General features: G+C 42.2%; 1 protein-coding gene and 1 long non-coding RNA gene across 9 annotated transcripts in view; one reads left to right on the plus strand and one right to left on the minus strand.

The window, feature by feature from the left end:
• Positions 1-12,342, plus strand: part of LOC147140422 (uncharacterized) — a 32,645-nt gene extending 20,303 nt beyond the window's left edge. Inside the window, exons 2-3 of the long non-coding RNA XR_015088274.1 lie at positions 10,448-10,533; positions 10,740-12,342. This is a non-coding gene — a long non-coding RNA (uncharacterized LOC147140422). The remainder of the gene's footprint in view (positions 1-10,447; positions 10,534-10,739) is intronic.
• The window catches only part of astn1 (astrotactin 1), a 454,796-nt gene that overhangs the window by 323,689 nt on the left and 112,608 nt on the right, over positions 1-18,499 (minus strand). For 3 of the 8 annotated variants that reach the window (XM_086042243.1, XM_086042245.1, XM_086042242.1), the window contains exons 3-5: positions 10,726-10,982; positions 10,413-10,555; positions 8,833-8,979 (exon numbers count right to left, since the gene is read on the minus strand). In XM_086042243.1, the coding sequence (XP_085898369.1) occupies positions 8,833-8,979; positions 10,413-10,555; positions 10,726-10,982 (547 nt within the window). The other 5 variants (XM_086042249.1, XM_086042244.1, XM_086042247.1 and 2 more) reach the window with 4 other exon arrangements.

Below are 18,499 nucleotides of genomic sequence, written 5' to 3' on the forward strand. Positions count from 1 at the left end.
CGCGATGATGTTTGCCGCAAGTGTGTCACATAGGGCTGGCACACACTATTATTTTGCTAGTCGACTAATCACCAAGAGTAGTGCTGAGTTGCACTAACAATCATGATTGAATCAGTGCAATTCTTTAATGTGAAACTGCCTATAATTACAAAAAATACTTTATAAACATTTCACTTTTTTGGACACCAATCCTTTTTTTAATTTTGAGTAGAGTGAAACCACATGAGTAAAATTATGTAGAAGCACTGTGCTAAATAAAACTAAACTAAACACTATTGGTATTGATTTTTATTTATCCTTAATCCAAAACGTTTTGTTTTGCTTCTCTAATATGCATAATTTAATCTACACATTAAAAATTTGATATGCACCTGGAATGGAAAAAAAACCCCATTTAGTAGATTAATAGAAAAATGATTTTTTTTAGCAGTCTAAAATATTACATTCTAAATAGGGATGTTCCGATCAGGTTCTATGACACCGATGCCGATACCGATCATGCATGAGTGAGATTAGCCGATACCGATACAGATTCCAATCACATGGAATATCTGTATATTTTTCAGTTTATTTATGGTGACTGCTATTATGCAATATTATCCAAAAAACAAAACAAAAAAACAGCCATATCATTGCCGTAATTTTGACAAAAATCGATATATATTTTCAAAAGCATGACGAAATACAAAACCGTTACTGGCACAATACAACAATTACTCAGTCACAAAGATAACTGAAAAAGTTAAATTTACCAGCTTTTAGTAACACAGTTTTTAACAGATCAAAATAATCAGCAGTATCAAAAGACTTAATTGTGCAAAAAGTAAAATAAATAACATGCCACCTAAACATTGCATGGTTCAGAATATAATCAAAGTAGAAAAAATAGTCACAAGCAGGCTTCACTTGAATAAACTATTCAATGAGTTCCTAAATCGAAACGACTCAGGAACTTTATTGTCTTGTGCATAGACAAATTATCTTGTGCATTTGTCAACGAGAAAAAAGTCACTGTTAATCTTTTTGTGAATGCTCCCAGCGCGAGGTACCTTTTCATGGCATATACAGCATTACAAGACGCAAACTCCACACACACAGCAGACAATACTATGTTCACACAAACTGCGGTGGTTGGAATAATCGATCGGCCGATTTTCGTTAAAAATTACGTGATCGGAATATTCGATCAAAGCCTTTTATTGCTGATCAAAAAATCCGATCACCTGCAGCTCATGCTTCACAGCCTTGTGTTACGTCCCTAACCTCTGCTCGCAGCGGAGGCGCGGCTGCGTTAGGGAGCCTTTCTGGCGGCGCGTTTCAATTGGAGTCAACGCAGCTCGCGCGGGCGGGCGTGGTTGCGTGCAGGGCAGCGCTAGTGATGCTTTTAGACGGAGGGACGTCGTTGTGTATTAAACAAATCAACTTTTTTGCCATTTCGTCTCATGGCAGTCAAGCATGAGCTGCAGGTGATTGGATGTTTTGATCAGCAATAAAAGGCTTTGATCGAATATTCCGATCACGTAATTTTTAACGAAAATCGGCCGATCATGATCGGTGCACGATCGATCGGAGCATCCCTAATTCTGAAGAGTCAGTATCCTATGTCTTTTATTGTTAGGTATTGCCATTTAAGGGTTTGTGGAAAATAAGTTATGTTGTGTTAACTTGGAGTGCTGAGATTTCCGATTCTTAAACACAACACGGGTGTGTAGATGCTACAATGTTACCATACCACAACAGGACATGCACGGTAGCCTGTGTGTACTACCTAAAGCTAGCTTTCAGAAATGAAATCGGGCATCGGCCACAAAGTGCTTAGTTTTTACCTGCTCATTTATCACAACATTATTAACTATGAAGGGATATTTGCATTGTATGAAAGACTGAGTTGCTAATGCTAACTCGGAAGCCATGACACCACTACCCACAATGTTTACTTCACGAATGACCCGGATCACCACAACTGCACATGTGCGTTGCCAAGAAAGGATGTAGGCCGTGGGATACGAGGCTTTTTCCAGAGAAAAACAATGGCAAATAATTATATATATATATATATATATATATATATATATATATAAAAATAAACACTGTGTCCACTATTAAGATTAACTGTCGATGCATTTGATCGTTTAAAGTGAAAGTCAACTCAAACATTTTTTTTTTTTTCAAAAATATGTTCTATGCAGGCCCACAAGTTGACACAAGGCATTCTGATTAATGTTGCGTTTGTGGAATATGAGTTAAGGAGCAAAATCCACTCGTTTTTAGCCATCTCAGGCCATTTTGTCACTTCTGTCAACTGAAAAATGACATCACAGTTGCTCAGGGCTCAGATAACGACCAATCTTGGCTCAGCTTCAGAAAACAGGTGTGCTGTGATTGGCTGGTACCTGAACCCTGAGCAACTGTGATGTCATTTTCAGTTGACAGAAGTGGCAAAATGGCCGCTCCCTGAGACAGCTAAAAACAGGTGGCTTTTGCTATTTGGAAACACAATAATAATCAGAATGCCCTGTTTCAACAAGTGGACCTGTATAGAACATATTCTTGAAAAAAAAAAATGTTTTGAGTTGACTTCTTATTTAAGTTGTCATGTTAGAAATTAAGCAGAGCCTGGAGACTCTGAGGTGGGCTCTCCTATCTCTGGGGTTGAAGTCACCGAGGTAGTCAAAAAGCTCCTCGGTGGCAAAGCCCCGGGGGTGGATGAGATCCGCCCGGAGTTCATAAAGGCTCTGGATGTTGAGGGGCTGTCATGGTTGACACGTCTCTTCAACATCGCGTGGACATCGGGGACAGTGCCTCTGGATTGGCAGACCGGGGTGGTGGTCCCCCTTTTTAAGAAGGGGGACCGGAGGGTGTGCTCCAATTACAGAGGGATCACACTCCTCAGCCTCCCCGGCAAGGTCTATTCAGGGGTGCTGGAGAGGAGGGTCCGTCGGAAGGTCGAATCCCGGATTACGGAGGAGCAATGTGGTTTTCGTCCTGGCCGTGGAACAGTGTACCAGCTCTACACCCTCAGCAGGGTCCTCGAGGGTGCATGGGAATTTGCCCAACCGGTCTACATGTGTTTTGTGGACTTTGAGAAGGCGCTCGACCGTGTCCCTCGGGGAGTTCTGTGGGGGGTGCTTCGGGAGTACGGGGTACCGAGCCCCCTGATGAAGGGCTGTCCGGTCCCTGTACCACCGATGCCAGAGTTTGGTCCGAATTGCCAGCAGTAAGTCGGATTCGTTTCCTGTGGGGGTTGGACTCCGCCAAGGCTGCCCTTTGTCACCGATTCTGTTCATAACCTTTATGGACAGAATTTCTAGGCGTAGCCGAGGTGTCGAGGGGGTCCGGTTTGGTGGCCTCAGTATTGCATCTCTGCTTTTTGCAGATGATGTGGTACTGTTGGCTTCTTCAAGCCGCGATCTCCAACTCTCGCTGGAGCGGTTCGCAGCCGAGTGTGAAACGGTCGGAATGAAGATCAGCACCTCCAAATCTGAGACCATGGTCCTCAGTCGGAAAAGGGTGGCGTGCCCTCTCCGGGTCGGGGATGAGATTCTGCCCCAAGTGGAGGAGTTCAAGTATCTTGGGGTCTTGTTCACGAGTGGGGGTAAGATGGAACGGGAGATCGACAGGCGGATCGGTGCAGCGTCTGCTGTGATGCGGACCCTGTATCGGTCTGTCGTGGTGAAGAAGGAGCTTAGCCGAAAGGCGAAGCTCTCAATTTACCGGTCGATCTACGTTCCTACTCTCACCTATGGTCATGAGCTGTGGGTCATGACCGAAAGAACAAGATCTCGGATACAAGCGGCCGAAATGGGTTTCCTTCGCAGGGTGTCCGGGCTCTCCCTTAGAGATAGGGTGAGAAGTTCGGCCATCCGGGAGGGACTCAGAGTCGAGCCGCTGCTCCTCCGCATCGAGAGGAGCCAGTTGAGGTGGCTCGGGCATCTGATTAGGATGCCTCCTGGACGCCTCCCTGGTGAGGTGTTCCGGGCATGTCCCACCGGCAGGAGACCCCGAGGACGACCCAGAACACGCTGGAGAGACTATGTCTCCCGGCTTGCCTGGGAACGCCTTGGGATCCTTCCGGAAGAGCTGGAGGATGTTGCTGGGGAGAGGGAAGTCTGGGCTTCCCTGCTGAAGCTGCTGCCTCCGCGACCCGACTTCGGATAAGCGGGAGATAATGGATGGATGGATGGATGTTAGAAATTTTGGCAGTTCTAGTGTCAAGTAATTTACCCATTGTGCGTATTCAGTTTGTTTACTGCAGAGACATGAGAGAGTGGCTACGGTTGACATGGCGTTGCGAATCGATTTTTGATTTACATCAATGCATATTTTAAGCATTTATATCATTATAATATCAATTTTCGATCAATCGTTACATCCCGAATGTGTACATATACATATACATATACACATACATACACATATACATATACATGGGGTGGAACAGTCCATAAAATCCATGGTGGTTTGGTTCTCGTTTATGTGCTCATTGTTTTTGGTTCGGTTTGCAGTGACTCGAAGAAAAATCAGTTACCGGTATGTTTTGTAGTTAAAAGTGAACATTTTTAATCACAGCATTACTGTATTGGCCCAAATATAAGACAGTGCTTTTTGCATTGAAATAAGACTGAAAAAGTGGGGTTAGTCTTATATTTGGGGTCTAGACATTATACCCATTCACAACGCTTGATAAGATAAGATAAGATAAGAATGCCTTTATTGATCCCACAGTGGGGAAATTTTCATTGTTACAGCAGCAAAGATATAGGTCACACAGGGGCGGCGGCATAATGTGGCCATTAATGTATAACATTGACAGCAAACATTTAGGATCAAACCTATGTAAATATACGCAGTATATACACACCAATCTACATCGACATAAAAAGTATGAGGAACACTCATTTCGGCCTGTACATAGTACAGAGGAAAAAATACTCTAAGTAAGTGACAGTGCTGCAGTGCTATAGTGAAATGTAAGGAACAGCATTGGATAAAAATAAAACTAGACTAACAGTAGTGGGGAATGTTGAGTATTGCACGGTATTACAGTAGTGGGGAATATTGGGTATTGCACGATATGAGCTCAGGTGCAGGACTGCACAATTGCACTAATGTCCGCCAGTTTGTAGAGACTACACAATGTCCTTGTTAAAGAGTCTGACAGCAGCAGGCAAGAAGGAACGGCGGAATCTCTCCTTTGCACAGCGAGGGTGTAACAGTCTGTCACTGAATGTGCTGTGGAGTGCTGTTAGGGTGCCCTGGAGTGGGTGGTCCGGGTTGCCCAGCATTCATGACAGCTTGGCCAACATCCTCCTGTCCCCCACCGAGTCCACAGAGTCCAGGGAGCAGCCCGGGACAGAGCCGGCCCTCCTGACCAGTTTGTCCAGCCGCTTCTTGTCCCGGGCCGAGACGCCGCCTGCCCAGGTGACCACTCCCTGGAAGATGACCGATGCAACCACCGAGTCATAAAAGTTCCTGAGGAGTGTCCCCTGAACCCCAAAAGACCTCAGTCTCCTGAGTAGGAAGAGTCTGCTCTGACTCTTCCTATAGAGGGCGTCTGTGTTGTCGCACCAGTCCAGTTTATTGTTCAGATGAACACCCAGGTACTTGTAAGTTGAGACTCTCTCAACATCTGTTCCCCGGATATTCACTGGTGCAGGTGAAGAGTGCTGGCGCCTACCGAAATCCACCACCATTTCTTTGGATTTCCCCGCATTGATCAGGAGGCGGTTCTGCTGGCACCAGTCCACAAAACCCTGAGTAAGTTCTCTGTACTCCCGATCATCTCCGCCTGTGATGAGGCCGACAATCGCAGAGTCGTCAGAGAACTTCTGCAGGTGACAGGTAGGGGTGTTGTAGTTGAAGTCCGAGGTGTAGAGGGTGAACAGGAAGGGAGCCAAGACAGTTCCCTGTGGGGTCCTCGTGCTGCAGAGGAGCACGTCAGACACACAGTCCTGTGTCCTCACATACTGTGGCCGGTTTGTGAGGTAGTCCTGGATCCATGTGGTGAGGTGGTGGGCCACCCCCGCCCGCCCCAGCTTGTCTCCTAGTAGGGTGGGCTGGATGGTGTTGAAAGCACTGGAGAAATCAAAGAACATGATCCTCACAGTGCTCCCCGCCTTCTCCAGGTGGGAGAGTGAAGTGTGGAGGATGTAGATGATGGCATCATCCACACTGATGCCAGCCATTGAGGAGCTCACCAGGGGGCGCAGGTGGACAAGGACCAGTCTCTCCAGGGTCTTCATCAGGTGAGACGTCAACGCCACTGGTCTGAAGCTGTTGAGCTCCTTCGGGTGGGGGGTCTTTGGCACCGGGACCAGGCAGGATGTTTTCCATAGCTGGGGGACCCTGCCCAGCTTCAGGCTCAGGTTGAACATGTGCTGGACAATTCCACAGAGCTGGTCTGCGCAGGATTTGAGGAGCTGGGGGCTGATGCCATCTGGACCCGCTGCCTTCCTCGCCTTCATCTTCTTCAGCTGGTTCCTCACCTGAGATGTTGTGAAGGCCAAGGCTGGCGCCAGATATCCATCCATCCATTATCCATACCGCTTATCCTCACAAGGGTGCGGGGCGTGCTGGAACCTATCCCAGCTGTCATTGGGCAGTAGGCAGGGGACACCCTGAATTGGTTGCCAGCCAATCGCAGGGCACACGAAGACAAACATCCGCACTCACAATCACACCTAGGGGCAATTTAGAGAGTCCAATCAACTTACCATGCTTGGAAAGTTGATTGGAATGTGGGAGGAAACTGGAGTAACCGGGGAAAACCCACGCAGGCACGGGGAGAACATGCAAACTCCACACAGGGAGGCCGGAGCCGGAATCGAACCCACGACTTCTGAACTGTGAGGCGGACGTGCTAACCAGTCAACCACCGTGCCGCCCCGGTTGGAAAACATTCATTCATTCATTATCCATACCGCTTATCCTCACAAGGGTCGCGGGCGTGCTGGAGCCTATCCCAGCTGTCTTTGGGCAGTAGGCAGGGGACACCCTGAATTGGTTGCCAGCCAATCGCAGGGCACACAGAGACAAACATCCGCACTCACAATCACACCTAGGGGCAATTTAGAGAGTCCAATCAACTTACCATGCATGTTTTTGGAATGTGGGAGGAAACCGGAGTACCCGGAGGAAACCCACGCAGGCACGGGGAGAACATGCAAACTCCACACAGGGTGGCCGGAGCCGGGATCGAACCCACGACCTCTGAACTGTGAGGCGGACGTGCTAACCAGTCGACCACCGTGCCGCCGGTTGGAAAACACCGAACTAATAATTACGCTCCTTAATAACAGCTCATGTTATTAGATAAGTCTTACTGTATATGATGCACATTGACTGAGATGTGTCATAATTCATTTCTAATACGGATGGAGTAATAACTATGTGTGAATGAGCTCAGATCGTGCATGAACCACGTTAACCTCTTCATCTCTTCATTCACACGAGACGAACACACACAATTGTCATCTTTTCAAGTCTAAACACCATGACAGTGGATTTTAAATGAAACAAAATGTGCTTAAATTGCAACTTTCATCTTTAAACTGAGAGGATTTACGTTTCATCCAGATTAAGTAACCACTGTAGGAATTACAGTATAACAGTTTGTCGGTCAATATGACTCCCAATTTTTAAGGACGGGCCGGCTAGACACATGGTAGTATCAAATATCCATGGGTTAAACTAAGTTTACATGAGAAATAAAACAAGTTAGTCATGAACATAGCAATTTCCAGCCCTTAATTGCAACGTCCCTTTTATGTATCAGCGATCTTACGGTGGATATATAAAGACTCTGTAGTGATGGCTTATGATGCTAACACTACCGTCATTATGAACCCAAACGCAGCAGCCTCCAAGGGGGAAAAAAGGGGTTCCATTTTTATGTTTGTCTATCCATCTGTATGTTAGTTAACAAGCTACTTTCTGGGTCACAGAGAAACACAAAACACACCAGGAAAAGGTTAATTGGACTTTATTCATTCATACCATTTTCTATACCACTTATCCAGATTGGCATAGAAAGGAGAAAACCCAGGCAAACAAAGCAAGAACATACAAACTCCACATGGAAAGGTTGTATGATACGAAAACCGCAACCTCAGATCTGTGAGGCAGCTGTTCTTGTCAATTGGCCACCATGCTGTCCCAAAAAATGAAATATTTGCATTTTAGTCATGTTCAGATCAAAGATTGAAACATACCGTAAAAATATTAGTGTTGCAGAAGGCCAAGCCCAAATTTCGAACCTCCAACCTCAGATCCATGAGGTGAATGTGCAAAGCCCTCGTTCACCTTACCGCCACCAATTGTACTCTACTGTATTTTGCAAACTAAAAAAAAGGTTTTCCACATTTTTTCCCAAAACATTCACAAAAATGTGATTGTTGCTCACCACAACCCAATGTTTCTTCAAAATAGGTTCTGCATTTTTGTCTTTTTTCATAATCCGATTAACCAGCATGCATGCAAACTAACAAAGGAAATATTTTGACTCATGTGCTTATGATTGTGTGGTAATAAAAAGAAAAAAAATCTGACCCAAAACAATTCAGCATTGAGTTAGTTGTACTTGACTTCTTGATATCTTTTCTCTTTACCTTTATTTTTTAAGTATTGGTCTGGACTGGTACTGTACATAGTTTATCATATTTAAAAATTCATTATATTCTTATTTTCACAAAAAGCACAAACTTCCACAGCGTCACAGTACAATTAAACAGTAAAAAGCAGTAAAAATACATTGTGGCCGAATGGTGGTGTTAAAAATGAAGGTATTTTCTTCTCTCTGTCAAAAGGGTACACCAGTGGGAGAGAGTGACTCACTGCGATTGTTGCTGGAGAGACGTTTGCGCTGGCTGGTGGAGGTGTTGTGTGGAAGCAAGGTGTTCTGCTGGTGGTTACTGTCAATTGGACTGGTGGCAATGATATTGTCTTTATATTTGTTCATTAGAGCCAACTTGTTTTCACTCACTGTGGAGGAGAGAAATATAAACACTGAAAATAGAAAAAAATATATACACTGCATAGAAAATCTATGTATTCATTTTCTCTATATTATTGAAAAACAGATTCACTAAAAGTGTGAAGACATTAGAGGCTGACATTTTTTCGGGAACCCTGCGGGTCACGGGAATACTGCGGGATTCCCACAGGATAGGAGTCCATGAGGAAGAGGCGGTGACAAACTGTTCAATAAATAAGTAAAATGCTACATATTATTATTTTTTAATGTAGCTAACAAAATTTTCATACAATAATTTTTTAATATTTCCAGGCATATTTATTTATTTATTGCTTTCAAAAGTATTTGTCTGCAGTTCCACGAGATGTTTTAATTTCAATAGCTTTGATAGTAAGAAAAGTAGATTTGTGTGATCCCTATATCCCGCCCTATGGATGATCCATATTCCCCTTTTGCAGAGTGAGTACTGGATATATTGCACTTGTGTAATCATGACCCCCAGACCTCTCAAACTGTAAGTTAAAGTGGAAGTTAACAAAGACCAATCACGGCTCAGATTCAGAACAGGTCAGCCGCTCCATCTTCTAGGCTCCAGTTAGTAGGTGGGCAGCAGCATTTTGGACCAACTGGAGACATTTGAGAAAGGGCTGGCTGATTCCAAAATAAAGTGCATTACAGTAATCTAGCCGAGATGTAACAAAGGCATGGATGAATGTTTCTAAGTGCTGATGGGAAAGGAGGGGCTTTACCTTTCAGCTGTCTCAGATGAAATAAGCTGGATTTTACAACAGCACTGATTTGCTGTTCCAATTTAAGATCACTGTCCATTTTAAAACCCAAGTTTAAGACTGTTGGCTTTAGACATGAAGCCAGGGGGCCCAGGTCAACAAGGGGGGATGATTGAAATTCAAGAAATTCAGTGACATCCAGTCTTTGATGTCCTCTAGGCAGGACAAAAGTGGTCTAATGGAGAGTACCTCTTATTTTGCTCAGCGGGATATAGATTTGACAGTCGTCCGCATAGCGGTTTTCGAAGGATGGAACCCAGGGGCAGCAAATGCAATGAGAACAGCAATGGCCCCAAAATAGAACTCTGTGGAACACCATATGATAGAGGGGCAGAGCGGGACTCAGAGGAACCTAGGCTGACAGAAAAAGTCCTGCAAGCCAAACAGGATCTAAACCACTCTGGAGTGCATCCACTAATGCCCACTTGGTGTTGCAAACGAGTCAAAAGAATACTGTGGTCTTTGTATCGAATGCTGCAGTCAAATCCAACAAAACGAGAAATACGTAGTCTCCAGTGTCACTTGCCAGGAGGATGTCAAATGTATTTTAGTAATATTCTGATAATTCTTGTACATATTTTTAACTACTTCTTCTTGGTATCTGTAAGCGGACTCAATATATATTTTTGTTTCAACCATTTTGAACAACTTACCAGGAGTCAGGTCCATATTGTTCTTGTCATTGCAGCCCTGCAGGGAATCCAGGGTACGGCTGACTTGACTTGCAAATTCCTCACCTCCATTCATGCACTCTCGCTGTAGATGGTGACGCAGGTCTGTGATGTCATACTCATACCTAGCAATATCATAGCATTCAATGAGTGTTTGATCATTTAATATTACATAAAGCAGAATAGGTTATTCAACTGTGCATGTTTTAATTATACATTGAAAGTTATGGTGTCTTTTATGTGGGCTCATTACATTAATACAATGTCAACCTCCCATCATGCGTCCAAACCCTACTTGTACCCATCCAGAATTGGAGTCTCTCGGATACTGAGGGTACCGCTGGAGTTTGGCCCCTGACCCCGTGAGTTCCTCAAACTCTCTCGAGCCTGGCCTCCCATCAGCACTGAGGGGATATAATGGATCTCATTAGCTGCCTCAGCGCTGGCACTCTTCTGAGGCTGAGGGATCCGGCGGCGTTTACACCAGCGTCGGCGGGTGTAGAGGATGAGGACCAGACACAGGATGGACAGCAGAAGGGCAATCATCCCGCCCTGAGGCAAACGGAGAAAAATGTCAGTGGAGACAAAAGAAGAGACCGAAGACAGAGGATCAATTCAAGACAGGAAAAGTCAGAGAATGTTGACAATTGAAATATACATCAAGGTCAAAGCAATGGCAACAGAAGTACAATTTGAAATGCAATTGTGAATGTAAGTGGCTAATAGTGTCTGCTGCCCCTTAATATATGTACCCATTCTACTCTTTATGTATAATTTGGCCATTTCACCTGAAGAGGAAATATATTAATGCTAAGAAGATGGAAACTGCTAATTTATGAGACAATGTCAGCCAGGTGTCAAGAGGATATATTCAACTACTTATACTGCATGATTTGTTCACTTTATCCAAGCTGTACCTTGACTTGAAGTTCTGAGGTCAATCTCTCACATTGTTAAAGCTGTGATTTCTTCACAGAGAATATTTTATGTCTATCAGGATATCAGGATATCTTGGGATGAACTGAATTAAACAGTGACAGATCACCCAAAACCATGAAACCCCTAACAGGCACTGAGAAAAGGTTTTTTTTTTTCATTGTGAGCCCAGATTCCACTTATTCTTTGAGTTATGTGATGGTTATCCCCATTTTTTGCTTTAACAGACGTTTTAAACTATTGCCCATATTTTAGGCCAATGCACAGGAATTGCTGCTTCTTTGCTGTTACAACCCACAAATTGGCACTGTCACTCCACCAATAAGGTGTAGAAATGTGTAACTGTCCATCTACTTTTCTACCACTTAATCTTGTTCAGGATCACATGTAAACCAGAATCTCTCCCAGGTGACTAGAAGCGAGATACACCCTGGATTAGTCAGAAGTCAGTCGCAAAACAAACAGACAAAACTCCCATTAATGTTTTTTTTTTTCAATGTCTGAGGAAGTCTGAGTAGAAAGAGAAAGAAAAAAAACAATGCAGGAGAACATGCAAACTCCACATTTTCTCCATTTGCTCTAATTTACTGTGAAGTAGACAAGCTAAGCACATATGCTGTCTTGCCTCACAGTATTAAATGGTACATGAATTGTAACTTCCAGCAAATAATAGTTATACACAGAGGTGCATTACGTCAGACTGACAAATCGGTCCGGCAGTCCGTCACTGACGGACATCTGTTTTGCTGACGAGTGACTAATGACTGGACAGTCACAACCTTCAAGTTTTAAGCAAGTCCCAAGTTACTGTGGAAAAAAATCAAGTTAGTAGAGTCGCATCAAATTTCAAGCAAGTCGAGTCATCATTTGGTTCAGAGGTGGCTATGCCGTCCGACTGACGGACCCATTTTGCTGATGATTGAAGAATGACAGGACACTTTTTAAAAATGAAAAACTAAGCACGAACGAAAGTGGATTTTCGTCTGTCAGATTAATCATCACTAACCGCGTCCGTCAGTGATGGACTGACCATTTTACTGATGTTTTTTTCTGGGTGGGGATGGGGGTGGGGGGTACAGACTGATGGAACCGACTGACAGACCAACGGACTTCTGACGGACCAACTGACAGACTTAATTGATTTGGTTTAAGCAAGTCGTAGACGAAGTTTGACAATCTTGATCAGTCACAACAAGTGATAAAATGTTTTTTTCTCATTAATCCTAACACTAAACAGTACGTATATTTACACCTTAAAAATGTAAATAAACAACTGAGATTATTTTATTTTGAAGTTGTATTTCAAACACAAATTAACACACCTTTATTTCTAACCGAACTGTACCATTTCAAAATTTCATGTTTTTCACCAAAAATCTGATCTTGAACAACTCACAATCTGTACTGTACTTACTAGGGATGGAACACATTTTTGTCAATGACTTATTTTTTTCAATTATGGTTGTAATGCAAAGTGGGCCAGCACAGCAGACCTGTATAAAGCTACTGGCTCTTCAAGTACCAACTCTTTTCCACACGTTATGTATCGCCACACTTATTTTTCCTCTCCAAAACTGACTGCCAGCAACTCCACTTGGCTTTTTTTCATTATGGGGTGGGCATCTATGTATTAGGTGGTGGGGGGCATTTTGTGTGACTATGCAAACCGCAACAGTTAAACAACGGTTTGGACAGTTTTCATAAACCAACTGACCCCTAGTTACGTTACTTACATGTTTTTTCCTGGTTCAATAAGAGTCTCTGTTTTGTTCGCTAAACTGTAACGTTAGTTTACCTGTCGTTGAGGGCTTTCTAGTGACAAATGAAGTTAGACGTAGTCATTGTTGTGTCTTTATTCTGGGACTGGAAAACCATACCTTTTGCTATTCTATTTTTGACAATGTGAAATTAATGATCTGCAGAGCTGCTCCCAGCACTATTGGTGTTTAGGTAGCCAATTCATACCAACAATGGCGCGGACTGGGTTTCCAGGATTGGGCGAATCAAACAAAAACCTTTCTTTCTTTCTTTCTTTCTTTCTTTCTTTTTTTCTTTCTTTCTTTCTTTCTTTCTTTCTTTCTTTCTTTCAAAAGACAAACTGTGTTAAAATGCAGATTCCCAACTACAAACAAGATGCCTTATCAAGTTATGTAGTTTAGGTCAAAGTCAAGTTGAGTGTCTTCGATATCGAGTCAAAGGCAAATCAAGTCTTCCCAAAGTTTTTGGCAAGCTTGTTGCAAGTGCAAAAATTGGCAACTTGAGTCTGACTCGAGTCAAATGACTCAAGACCCCAACATGGACAGAAGATGTCTGATGTATATACAAGACACTACCGTATTTTCCGGACTATAAGTCATGATTTTTTGTCATAGTTTGGCCGAGGATGGATGGATGTTTGGATGTCATTTTTAGTCGACAGAAGTGACAAAATGCCCCCCCCAATGTTTTTTATTCCACAAATGCATTTTTTATCCGAATGCCTTATTTCAACTACAGGGTCTGCATAGAACATATTCTTGTTATACACGTCATCTCAGCTATATTTAAAGTACACAGTGGAAGTTATGAAGTAAAGTATATGTGTAAGGCATGTCAATCTCTTGTTCCATGTGCCCCCCTTTGAACATTACACACTGGCTATCACTCCAACGTCCTCTGCACATCCCTGCTGTGAATATGAATTGTTGTCTGTCAACTGTATGTATGTCCTGTGAATGAACTGGCGACAAGTTTCACCCACAGTCAGATATAATAGGATTTATTTTCCCCTGATAGGAAGTACTGTATTTTCTGGACTATAAATCGTGCTTTTTTTTTCATAGTTTGGCCGGGGGTGCGCCTTATACTCCAGTGTGATGTATATATGTTTTTCTCTTCTGTATTATGAATTTTATGGCTGGTGCGACTTGTACTCTGGCGCGACGTATAGTCCGGAAAATGCGGTGCTTATCTTTATTTTGCTGTCACTCCTTCAAATACATGACCTGTGCATTTATTTTCTCACACCCCACCCTTGTATATCTAAATTGATGGGTGCATTTCATCAAGCATTCTTACCTATATCTACCTGTTAAGAATAAATCCTAATTTGTCATGTCATGTCATCTTCCAAACCGCTTATCCTATATAGGGTCGCGGGGAGTTGCTGGAGCCTATCCCAGCCGTCAACGGGCGAAGGCAGACTACACCCCGAACTGGTCGCCAGCCAGTCGCAGGGCACATAAATCCTAATTGGTCATGGGAAAATTACAAAATGGAGAATGGAGAAATGTAAAGAATTTACCTCAAATTTGTCATTGCTCAACCAACTCAAACCATTCCAGCGTCAAAATGTTAAACATTCCAATATTGCCTACGTTTTGAAGAATTTCAAATTCTCTATGAAGAAAGTCCCAACTTGAGTAACACACTTTCCAAATCCCCCCCACTCCAGTCTCACATTCTACATTTTACTTTATACATAATTAAACTTCAGTATCAGCCTCAATATTCACTCAGTTAGTTAATCACTGCTATCTTGCTGTTGCATTTCTGTTAGACCTCAGTTGTTTTGATTTTTTAAATTAATTGTGGAATATTTTATATTATTGTTCAATTGCTGTGAAATAAAAAGGATGAGGCGCAATATAACAACATGATGAACAGCACATGTCAAGAACACAAAAAAATGTGAAAAAATGTCACATGCAATACTGCTCGACTTAGAGCAAGCAGAAAAAAGAGACAGAAGTCAACTGTGACGATGATTCGCTCACACATGTATTCCAGCTAGCGCTGATACTGGATGATTGGGTCAGGTCACACGGTCAGATTCATTTTGTCTCAATTTCTCTCAGATTTTAGTGACATAAGGCTGTTCTAAGAGCTGAGAGATCTACTACTGTTCCACACAAATGGAGACATTTGGTAATAGATGGGGAGATTAATGGTCTCGTCAACGCTGAAGTTGGTAGAGAGTTTGGATTGAGAAAACAAGTTTCATCCTTTTTCCGAGGCAAAGTTACCACATCATCGTCAAAAATATATATAGCCTTTACAAGCAAGTCTTACAGTAAATCTATTCAATCAGATTAATCAGATCTCAAAAGCCAAATTTCAAACTCAGGAGTCTACTTTGCAAACAAAAAACTGTATCCACAATTGCTTGTGAAACAATGCAAATTCCCCCTATTGTGGGACAAATATAATCTTATATTATAAATAATCATCTGAACTCAACTTTATTCATAGAGCACTTTAAAAACAACCACAGCTGTGACCACAGCATATTCCTATTGTAATATACTTCTAACATTATATGCCCCTCCACTCGGCTGACATATACAATGACCAACTAATTAATACCCGTGTAGGTGAGTTGCGAAGAATTACTGTGTATTATTTCATCTCCAGACACTTATTTCTGTATTTTCCAGACTATAAGCCGCTACTTTTTTCCTAGGATTTGAACCATGCGGCTTATATAAAGGTGTGGCTATTCTGTGGATTTTTCTTCCTCCGGTAGGGGCACTTTGACCGGATTTAGAATCAAAATTTTAAAAATCAATACAAAGTAGAATACACTACTTTTTCTTTAGCAGATAGAACATGGATGACAAATTGCAAATCTTGCTATCCAGGAAGGAAAACGTGCTGCTGCACACAAGCTTAGTGTCAATGGATCTATGGTGAGACGTTGGAGGTGGCAGCCTCGTTATTTTCTCTTGGTTCTGTTCTGTTTTAATCAGCAAAGTTGCTGCCGTGTTAAAAAGCACAGTCAGGAAAGAATCTGTTCGGGTACATACATATTGTTCTGTAAATGCATTCAATATCTAATTTGTCAACATAGAAGACGACTTCATTTCATTGAAGATGATTAAAGTCTCTCTCTCTCTCTCTCTCTCTCTCTCTCTCTCTCTCTCTCTCTATATATATATATATATATATATATATATATATATATATATATATATATATATATATATATATATATATATATATATATTCACAAACATTTAATTTTTATTGCCAAACTAGTTTGCTTTTGCAGCAGCAACGAGCTGTGTGCTGCATCCTCTCTCTCCTCTCCGTGTGGGAAACTGTATGTTATCACAACATGTGACATAATGGACCGGTCAGAGCAGCAACAATTCCTGACGGGTGCGGAGGGAGAGAGAGAGAGGGAGAGATCCTATGGCAGGGATCGGCCACACTCAGAATGGCCCTCGAATCATTTTTGAAACTAAAAATATTTACTATACTGGGCAGTATTAAATTGCAGTAACAGTGTTCATCAATAGATGACAGGCATCTCTTGAGAGCAAGAGCTGTCTTGGAGTGCATTATGAATGAAGTAAATCAGAGAAAACATGGATTTTGGTACTGCATTGCCATGTAGTTTCAATATTGGTCTTTGAAGGATACAATAAATAAAAATGAAATGTCAAATGTTAAATATGTGTTTATTCCATTAAGGTTGCAGAGAGATAAACAAAATAAGTGAAAGAATGGATATATTGTTATACTGTTTTGAAATATTGAGATTACTGTGGGTGAATCATTTATACTGAGAAAAACTACTGGCCTATTTGCATAAATTGTTTGTTTCATCTGCATAGTCAAGGACATAACAAATGACACTGTAATGCAGTGAATCTGCATGCTCAGTAGTCAAAAATGGGCCAGTAATTTGGTTTATAATTACTAAAAAGTGCTTTGAAAGTCAAAGATGTTCCCCACAAGGAAATGGAGCAATGTGTAGGCAAGTACAAGGAAGATTTTAGTAAAATAAGACTTAAAAATATGTAGTAATAATTTCATATTCGAAAAAGTTGTAAGCCATTTGTCATGGTTTGTTTTGTTTTGGCCTCCTGCTGGAGTGGTTGGCATGTTCTTTCCAGCACACCCGTGCTGCATTACAATCAGTGGACTATTTAAGGACTGCCATGCATACTACCCACCGTTGGAGCTTTTGCCTTGCTCATGACTGATGCCAAGTTTGAATCTTCTAGATGTTCCATGGTTTTGCCCATTTGCTCGTGCCTTGTTTTTGCCTAGTCTCATGTAAGTAGTATTTTAGTTCTTTAGTATTATTCCCAGTTGGTATTATACGTGGCGGCACGGTGGTTGACTGGTTAGCACGTCCGCCTCGAAGTTGAGAAGTTGTGGGTTCGATCCCGGCCCCGAAATCCCTGCGTGGAGTTTGCATGTTCCCCCCGTGCCTGCGTGGGTTTTCTCCGGGTACTCCGGTTTCCTCCCACATTCCAAAAACATGCATGGTAGGTTGATTGATCACTCTAAATTGCCCCTAGGTGTGATTGTGAGTGTGGATGTTTGTTTGTTGTTTGTTTGTCTCACTGCGATTGGCTGGCAACCAATTTGGGGTGTCCCCCGCCGACTGCCCAAAGACTGCTGGGATAGGCTCCAGCACATCCGCGACCCTTGTGAGGATATGCGGTATAGATAATGGATGGATGGTATTAGACGTGTTTTGGGGTTTTCTTGTTCTTTTGCGACAAGCAATTTCCGTTTATTTCCTACCTTGCTTCTTGCAAGCACTTTTTGTTAATACCGTTTTTCCTGGTTAAATTCAAACCAGTGCCTTGAGTTGTACTGTATCTAGTTGCTTGTTTTATCATGGCAGAGGTGGCAAAGCGGCATACAGCATGGAGCCAGTGAAGCAAGATATGCAGTAGACCAGGCAGGAAATGAAAGACGAAGGCTGCGAAAACCTGGATTTGTAAATTATGAGATGTTTTTTGTTGTTTTTGATAGTGACATACTATAGATATCAGCTGGATATGAAAGGTATTGTTGGCAAATTTTCTCGTATTGGCCCGAATATAAGACCACCCTGATTATAAAACGACCCCCTCTTTTTCAAGACTCAAGATTGAAAAAAGTTTTTTTGAACACCCAATTAATTTCTATACAGAAAATAATCAAAGTACATCTGAAACAAATGATTATAACAATATATTTGAGAGAAAAGGCATGTTATTTTGCCTCATTCAAATCTTAATATTTGAACATTTAAATATGTAAACTAAAGTGTAATCACATTCGTAAATGAATGGCTTCTGGTTTTTGAAATGTAAATAAACCAATCTATTGTGATCAAACAACAAAATTGCAATAACTGCATTAACCATCAA

The sequence above is a fragment of the Filicampus tigris genome, chromosome 10 (genome assembly GCF_054856515.1).
Source record: "Filicampus tigris isolate MCC_2025a chromosome 10, RoL_Ftig_1.0, whole genome shotgun sequence".
Classification (NCBI taxonomy): Eukaryota; Metazoa; Chordata; class Actinopteri; order Syngnathiformes; family Syngnathidae; genus Filicampus; species Filicampus tigris.